The 9,255-nt window shown below is 49.1% G+C and overlaps 1 protein-coding gene across 1 annotated transcript; it reads right to left on the bottom strand.

Moving 5' to 3' along the window:
* Nucleotides 1-2,017: 2,017 nt before the first annotated feature.
* On the bottom strand, nucleotides 2,018-2,596 carry LOC119382159 (uncharacterized). The gene has a single exon (XM_037649910.1). It carries the CDS (start codon nucleotides 2,594-2,596, stop codon nucleotides 2,018-2,020), a length of 579 nt encoding a protein of 192 aa, XP_037505838.1.
* Nucleotides 2,597-9,255: the final 6,659 nt, after the last annotated feature.

Genomic DNA, 9,255 nt, shown 5'->3' with positions numbered 1-9,255 from the left:
CGATGTCGATACGGGAGAGTGCGTCGGCTGCTTGGTTTTCGATCCCCGCTATGTAGCGTATGTCCGTGGAAAATTCGGAAATGAAAGAAAGTTAGAGCAGTTCTCTTTCCGAATATGAGGAACTATTGTTCTTGAACGCATATGTCAGCGGCTTGTGGTCCGTTAAAATGTGGAAAGGGCGACCTTCTAGGAAGAAACGGAAATGCTTTACGGATCAATAAATGGCCAGCATCTCTGTTCCAAAGGTGCTGTAGCGCACTTCCGCCTGTTTCAGACGTTTCGAAAATAAACCTATCGGCTTCCAGTCCTTGCCATCGTATCGCTGCAACACTGCTCCCACTGCCGTCGTTGAAGCGTCAACCATGAGTCGCGTTGGCGAGTCGTGAAGCGGGTGCATCAGGAGTGTTGCGGAGGCAAGCTGAGTTTTGGCGTCCTGGAAGGCTTTTTCGTGCTCTGCTGACCAGTGAAACTCGGGTGTTTTCTTGGCGTCCCGGCGCAGCAAGTCAGTTAGCGGCTTAGATTGTGTGCACAGGATGGGATGAAGCGCCTATGGAAGTTGATCAGCCCGAGAAACTCGCGCAACTTGCGGAAAAAGGCAGGCGTGGGAAATTCCCTAACTGCTTGTACCCGTGATTCGAGCGGCAAGATGCCTTGCGGGGTGATTCGATGACCTAGGAAATCTAGTGCTTCAATACCAAATATGCACTTTTGGGGCTTCAAAACCAGACCGTGCTCGTCAAGACGCTTGAGGAGCCGCAGGTGATTTTCGAGCTCTGCCGGCGTTTTGCTGGCGACCAAAATGTCGTCTAAGTAGACAAAGACAAAGAGCAGTCCGCGAGTGACCTCATTCATGAAACGCTAGAACGTTTGTGCCGTGTTCTTCAGTCCGTACGGCATACGAACAAATTCAAAGAGACCGAAAGGCGTTGTCAAGGCCGTCTTTGGGATGTCGCTTGGTTCTACTGGAATCTGGTGATAAGCGGCCATCAGATCCAGTTTAGTTAAGATGGTCGTTCCCGCGAGGCGAGCGCTGAAATCATGGTTGTGAGGAAGAGGATATTGGTCTGCCGTTGTCACAGCATTGAGTGCCCGATAATCACCACAACGCCGCCAGTCCCCAGGCTCTTGTTTTGGCACCATGTGCAGCGCAGAAGACCAGTTGCTGGAAGAAGGTCGAATAATGCCGAGCTGGAGAATGTCGTCGAACTCGCGGTGGGCGACTTCGTGTGTTTGTCCCGCGAGTCTCCTAGGTATAGCGGTGACGGGCGGTCCGGTGGTGACAATGTGATGCGCCACCTTGTCTTTGATTGGCAGTTCGGTGTTCCGAGGTTTGGTGATTTCAGGGAATTCAGCCAGAATCTTTTGAAAGTTTGACTCTGGGTTGAAAGTGCAAATGCCGCATGAGGACAGGTCAGACTTCAGTCCGACAACAGCGAGCGAAGTGACGTTATTTTTGAGACGACCATCGCGAACGCTAGCGTAAAGATTGAAGTGGCTCAGAAAGTCCGCTCCCCGGATGGCATTCTGACGTCGGCCACAACGAAGAGCCATCGATATGTGCGCCTGAGTCCGATGTCTATCGTCATTGACTGAACTCCATATGATGCAATAGCAGTATTATTGACTCCAATTAGGCTGGAAATGGACTTGCCGCCTCGGCGATGTTCAGCTGTTGCTGGTAGGACGATAGCTCGGGTATCGACAAGGAGGCGTGTGCCGGTGATGCGGTCGACAACGAAGAAGAGGCGGCTTGAGCGATTGCCCGTGTCGCATTCCGCCGTTAGTGACTGGCGGGCGCGTTTCCCGTCCACGAGCACGGTTTGGTGCAGCAAGTGGCTTGCTCTCTGAAACGGCGGTGGTACTAGCAGACGCTCTGCTTTGCCTCGCTTGAGTGGCCGCGGTGCTGCGGGCTTCGAGCACTGGACGGCAAACGATGCCGTGCAGGCCGGTGTTTGTTGGACAGGGCGAGGTTTTCAACTGCTGCAGCCAGTCGGTCAACTCTGTCCTCTAAGCGACCTCACCGGTCTGCATGTTCGGACCTTCCCGCTGCAGCGATAGACATTTTTGATGGCTCGGTGCAGTCGGTGATGCGTTCGGCGAGTTGAGCCAGACGCTCGAGAGTCACGTCATCCGAGCCAGCGAGTATCATCTGTGTTGACTGTGGCAGTCTCTGCAACAACAACCCGCGAAGCAATGGCTGCTGACGCTCCTCTGACGCTTGTTGTCCCAGCAGCTGACGCATTCGATGGAGTAGTTGCGAAGGACGCTGGTCACCAAGCTCTTCATGAGACAGGAGTTGTTGCAGCCTGCTCTGTTCGGGCACCTCAAGACGTTTCAGGACGGTGCTTTTTAGTTCATCGTAGGCCTTCTCCGATGGAGTGGAGGCGAGCACATCGTCTACGGCGTCAGCGATGTCAGGTGGCAGTGCTGCAACGACGTGGAGGTATTTCGACACCTGCGATGTGATGCGTCGAAGCTGGAAGCGGGCCTCGACTTGGCTGAACCACACGCTGGGGTTTTTGGGCCAGAAATGAGGAAGCTTTAACTCGGAGGCATTGGTTGTGGTTGAGCTTGAAGTGCCTTCCTCGTCTGACATGGCTGCTGCTTTTCCAAACGTCCGGGTCACCACTTTGTAGCGTACTCGCCCCACGGAGGAGCGAAAAGAAAACACCCACACTCCTCAAAGTTTGGGACAAGAACTAGTTCATTTTCCAAGAAAAACAGGCTTCGAAAGCGACAACACAAGGGGGCCTGGCTGCGTATCTCCCGCGGCACGCTGGTGATAACGTGAGGCATGTTGGCCGCGTATGCGCCGTGCGCCGCTGCATACGAATTGGTTTGCGCACACAACTAAAAATTATCGCGGTCACCGGCATCAACGCCCGCTACAATGTCTTAAAATTCAGCTATAGACCAATGGATTTCAGGCAAGTGAGCACTGCTTCCAGGCGTTAAGGTGCGTTGGAAAGTCACGCAAAAATATCACAATGTAATCCAGGTAGCGCAGACACGCCTGCCATTTCAGTCCACGGAGGGTGTTGTTGATCATGCGCTCGAACGTGACAGGCGCATGGCATAGCCCGAATGGCATGACAATTAATTCAAACAAGCCATCGGGAGTAAAGAACGCTGTTTTGGGGCGGTCAGCCCCAGCCATTGGCACCAGCTAGTAGTCGGAGCGCAGATCTAACGAAGATAAGAGCTCGGTTCCTACTAAGCAGTCGAGGGCATCATCTATGCGAGGTAACGGGTAGACATCTTTGCGTGTGATCTTGTTCAGCCGGTGGTAGTTAACGCGAAACCTTATTGAGTCGTCTTTCTTCTTTTCCAGAACTACCGGCCCACGGGATGTTAGAGGGCTCAATAACGCCGCGTTTAAGCGTGTCGTCCACTTGTTCGGCGATGATACGACGCTGACGCAAAGAGCATGGAGAGTACCGATGGGATGAGATACGGTTGAGGTACGGCCCAAGGATGGTTGATTATGGCCGAAGCTGGCACGAAAGTGTTCAAGCAAGGAGATGATTTCGGCGCGCTGCTTGGACGTAAGGTGGCTGTCCATGCATCGAGAAAGTGCTTCGGGGAATGATGGGAAAAAGGCTGTAGAGGGAAAATCGACGGCGTTAATCTGGAGGGAAGTTGGCTGATCAGCTATAATAGTAATAATAATAATAATAATAATAATAATAATAATAATAATAAAAGTCACAGTTTCGCCGTAAGGGCGAAGCAATGAATGCGATAGCAAGAAAAGCGGCCCGTGATGTACGCGCAGCTACGCTGCATACACATCTGCGCCCCCCCCCCCTCCGACAGCAACTATACTCGCGGACAACTTTTCTTGGCAATGAAGCGAAGGCTACAGAGCCACAATGCACGTATCCTACCGCTAATGAATGTAGTCCCACAATTGCGTCCGTGTTTTCTGCGTGAAATGTATAAAATACTCCTTCATTTTCTACATGTAGCTTTTCGAGACGGAACGCAGCGCTCACAAGCGAGATACATGTATTTCTTTTACTTTATACGTTGTCACTTTGCGTTTTTGCGTGCGTGAAAAAGTCGCGTCTTTTAACCGTACCTTAGACGCTAAGCAGCGTTTGCGTCGTAATGCAACGCTAGTCATACTTTCCACGGCGTTACGAGATGCGCGCCAAACGGGATTACTTCGCGTAGCAGTACATGTGCAGACGCTCCGCCCCGTAGCTTTCCCTTCATTGCCAAGAAAAATTGTGCGAGCAGACAGCGGAAGAGCAAGGTTCTCCCTGCGCAAATATTAGAAGAAGCGAGCGAGCTGGCCGACGACTTTTAAATGCGCCCGTTTAGGAAGCCTTCATCTGCGCGCCTCCGTCTCTCATGACGGCTCCCTACGCCTGTTGCGCTCCTCGCGCCATCTCGCTGGTAATGAAGACACGCTTATAAGCGCTTGCCGTCTCAGAGTCCTGCCAGCGTTAAAGGGTGAGTACATAACGCTAGCCGTTAGCTGGTTCGATTCCGCGCTTCGGAAGCACCTTTCTGAATTATTCTTCTTCGGGATATATATATATATATATATATATATATATATATATATATATATATATATATATATATATATATATATATATATATACGGTGCATGACGGCGGCGACGGGGACGGCAAAAACCAACCGAAACTGTCCATATAATGGCTATCGGAATAATTATAATAATAACAACAGCAGCGGCGGCGCTTCCTCTTTGTCGCCGCCAGTCTCTCTTCGAATGCGTTGGTGTCTTGTTTTGTGTTCGAGAAAACGTGCGCATCATCGGCTACGATCACGCCATATTGTACGCGAAGGCTCCATGCTGGAAGTGGTGATTTGAAGGGATCATATTCATGGAGCTGCGGACACGGACAACGTGCGCATGTTAAAGGGACACTAAAGAGCAACACGAAGTTGATACGGGACGAACTATGAGCGTTGGAGAATGCGTGCAGGTTTTTTTTTCGGTACAAAAAGACAACTTATTAGTGGAGAAATTCGTAATGAAGGGCCAAATATCTCTTCCTCAATTTCTCTCGCCTCAAATCTGGCGCTGGAGCTGCGTTGTCACTGATTTCATTGCTCTCAGGGAATCAGAGGGCGCCATGATACGTCACCACATGCGTAAGCGCGCTGGATCATGGCTGCTTCCGTGTTTTCCGTGATCATGGCTGCGATGGATAGCGGTGCAGACGCTGAACCCGCTGAACATTGCAAAGAACACCTCGCAAGCGAAACTGGTTTACATTTCAACGACTTCAGCCAAGTGGAGCGCGGTATGCTTCTTCGAGCAGGCACGGCTAGTGTTTCAGCCCGCACCGTCGGAGAGCGAAGCCTCGTTTTAGTAGACCGAAGGCGAGGCGGCCAGCCAGCCAAGGGACGTCGTTGGTGAAGAGCTTCATTCGGGACTTTCCCTTACTGACTGGTAAGTGCTAAAGCGTTTGACAGCCCACTTATTTCTTCCGTTCAAGAAAATGAAATGGTGATTCGGCTAGATGCCTCGGAAGTAGGATGGTGCGTCAACGCGACGAAGCGAGTGTTTACCTCTAGCGCCCGAATTCCGTCCGCGTGCGATGTGCAATCTCTCCTGCTGCTTCTTATTTGTGCAGTATCAGGGCGATGTCATTGAGCCCAGTCCGCAATGGTGTCTACGCCGTCGTGTCTACGAATGTGCCATTCGCGCCGAATGTCTCGTCGCACGGTGCACTTTCGATTGCGTTCGAGCCGCGATAGGCAGCGCAACCGGGAAATAAGCCGGTCGCGATTAAAAAAATCGATTCCGATTGGACTCGACGCCTGTATTGTACGGCAAACGACACCAACTCACCCGGATCAGGATAGAACCTATTTATTACGACTGACACGGCAAGGAAGCTATACCTCAATGAATTAAATTCCTAATCGGACTCCACCTCGACGGAATGATCCCTGTTACCTTGTGATGCGCAGCTCCCGACCAACGATACCTTACGCAAAAAGGCGCCTCCAGCAGCTATGTATTGCGTGCACTATCTTATGAACGCAGGCAAACGTGAAATTTTTGAGCGCTTGTTTGGTGCTGTTTCAGGTGCGAATGCGGATATTGCGTGATACTCGACAACTTCAGCGAGGAGAAGTGCCTCTGTTGTAGAGAGATGGGAGACCCTGTCACTGCTGCGCAGCCTGAAGGATGCATCACAGAGCACCCGGAGTTCCACCTTGTGTTTCAACATCACTGCGCTCTCTGTTGCGTACTTTGAACAGTTTGTATTCAATAGTCAGTTTCGCGCCAAAAACACGACCACACTCAAATACGAAGACACACATAGACAGGACGGGCGCTCAGTTGCAACTGTTTGTTCCTTGAAGAATACAGGCTAATATAAATCCACTTCTCGCCAACGCATGCGCAACAGTTTCAAGAGTTTGTTGACCAAGATCAACTGCACCCAGTTTCTAGATTTCAAACTGCATTTCACCGGCACCCTCGTTTGCTGTTCGTACAACACAAGGTCTAACAAAAATCAGTCGCCTTACAAGAGCGCACACTCCAAACTCGTGAAACGAGGCATCATCATGTCTAGCTTCCTCGCAGCCCTACAGAAATCCTGTGCACACACAATTGTAGCCAGTTTCAACAGTCAGGTTGAGTGCCCGCTGTCCACCGGTTACCCAGATCAACTAATTCGCAGCACTTCTGAAAACCTACTTAATAAAATCCAGAGAAAGGAAACAGCAACCCTTGATTCAACAACCACCTTAAGTTATGCCATATTTGCATTGCGTATAACACAACATCAAAAAGGTACGGAATTTGCATAGCGTTTTTAGTTCCATTTGTGGACTCTGTTGACTAAAGGAAAAAAAAAACAAGCAAGGCTCGTGCACAAAGGACCACAAGAATGGTTACATAATATGCATGTCAAATGTTATTTATTAAATTCCTGTGGCCGCTCGTATATTGGTCAAACCGGCCGCTGCTTCAATGAACGCGCGCAGGAACACAAGCGATCCATGCGCACAGGCTCGGGCAGTAATATTGCTTTCCATATTGCAATGCAAGAACTGCGACAGCATGAGTTGTTTTCCTCGGCTGGAACAAACTAAAGTCTTTTTCATAGCAAAAACGAGAACAGAAAGATGTCATCAAGGCTCTCTTCAACGCAAAAAAACGACAAAAAAAGGAAATAAATTTCGTAGATGGTCACATAAGGACCCTTCTGCGATTGTAACGCGCACGTGGTCTTGCCACATGTTCGCAGCCTATTAGATTATCGGTGCAATTGCGCTCTGTCAACTCTTATAAATGTTCTACCTTCAAGAAATAAACACAGTTGAAAGTCTGCGCTTGATGTGTGTACGTGTTATGTTTCTAATGTGTTGTCTTCTTCGCGCAGTTTAAACGTTCTTCTAAATTTATGAACTAACTATCCCAACAACATTCCTTAGTTCAGAACAGGGCTGGGCAGAGATACTCAGAAAAGTATTCCGGAATACAGATATCGAAATACATGAACTGGAAGCCTAAAATACAGACACTGAGATACATTTGCCTTTAACGTAACAGGATATTTCGGAGATACTTTTGCGATAAGACGAAAAAAGTATTCCGGAATACAGCTACAGCGATACCGATACTGGAATACTTTTTTATTTCAAGGATGCTCATACTACGCAAAGACACTTATTAGTACAGAATAATGTTGTAATTAAAGTTACAGCGCATCGAAACGTTCATTTCATTTATTTATTTATTACAGTACTGCAAGCGCTATTAAGACATTGCAGGGGAGGGGGGGCGGACAAAGTACATAATTAGTAATAATGGCATAATTACAAGTATCAATTGCAATAAAAATACACTATGTCACAGCAACAGTAACAATGACTGGACACCAAAATCGACATACTTGGCGAACAAACTAAGCTATGCTAGAAATAGCACACTTTAAGCAAATCACTCGAATCACTAATGAACACCAGTGAATTGAGAAAAAGCACACATTTATTTTGAAGATCTACTTTGCTGAGAAGGTTGCTGTGTAGGCTTCTCAAATGGGCTGTCTTTTAACAGCGTCGGTTCAGCCTCAGCACAAGACTCACGAAAGAAAGAAAGTCTGTCTGCCGCTTAAGGCGAGCACAAATTCGTGTTATAGTGAATAAATACCGCCTTCATAGCCGGATTGCCCTGCACCGTGGCGATACCTCTTCTCGGGTCATCTAGATACCGAAACACTTCCGCCCTCACTTGGGTTATTCGACTGTTCAGAATTCCAAGTCGGTCCCCATCTTCGGAATCTTCAGCCGTCTGACCCTGTCGGCTTCAGTGATGCTTTCACAACCACCGACGCTACCAGCACCCATTTCAGAAAGCCGCAACAGGTGAAGTCGGCTCCGGCGGTGCGGGAGCCTGCTACCACAAAAGACCGTTTCACGCATGTAATCAATTAGGAACACACCCTAACATTGGAGAGGTGGCTGAAAGCGTTTCAAAGATAGCCATCTTCTGGTCACTTCCGCCGTGACTACGGGAACTGCTTTTAGAAGTGCTGCCGCTTTGAAAACTGAACGAACGCGAAGCATTGCAAAGCCTGTTCCAAGGCGGTATCCGCGCGGGGGGTCGCGAAGTAATGGCTTGCCACCCGAAAAAAATTAGGCGTGTAGCACTGACCTTGAGAGATATCGACTTTCGTCGGCAGAGGCCGACAACACTGCCCCCGCGATTCTGCCGTCTGCGGCGTCACGCGCTTTACCACATGGGCCATTCTGTGCTTGAGGGGAAACCATCGCTGTCCTATCTGTCGGCGACCGGCGGCGCGCCTTTGCTTGTCTTGGCACAAAAAAGAAAAAAAAAACGTCATTGCCCCATTGGAAACACGCCTCAACTCATTTCCGACAAAAAAAAAATGTAACGAGATACCCGTGTCCTGCATAGTATCGCGATACAGGCGATACATCGTAAATGTATTTCACTACTGAGATACTAATACATTTTTCAAATGTATCTCGATACAGAAATACAGATACTCAAAAGTATCTCTGAAATACTATCGCGATACTCTTGTGTCGCGATACTGCCCAGCCCTGCTTCAGAAGAACGATTGCTCAATGATCACTTGGAGGCCCACGAAACGTATCATTCGTAGGCTGGAGGCAACACTCAATCCAGAAAACAGCAATGCTGTCGCCAAGTCAATGTTCCCTTTTGGCTTGCGGCCAACGAGAGGTTGACATCACCATGTGTGCGTGTGTGCACATGTGTTAGGGCAC

Source organism: Rhipicephalus sanguineus, chromosome 1 (assembly GCF_013339695.2).
Source record: "Rhipicephalus sanguineus isolate Rsan-2018 chromosome 1, BIME_Rsan_1.4, whole genome shotgun sequence".
NCBI classification, from domain to species: domain Eukaryota; kingdom Metazoa; phylum Arthropoda; class Arachnida; order Ixodida; family Ixodidae; genus Rhipicephalus; species Rhipicephalus sanguineus.
The sequence above is the reverse complement of the archived record's forward strand: the minus strand, read 5'-3'. Positions and strand labels throughout refer to the sequence as shown.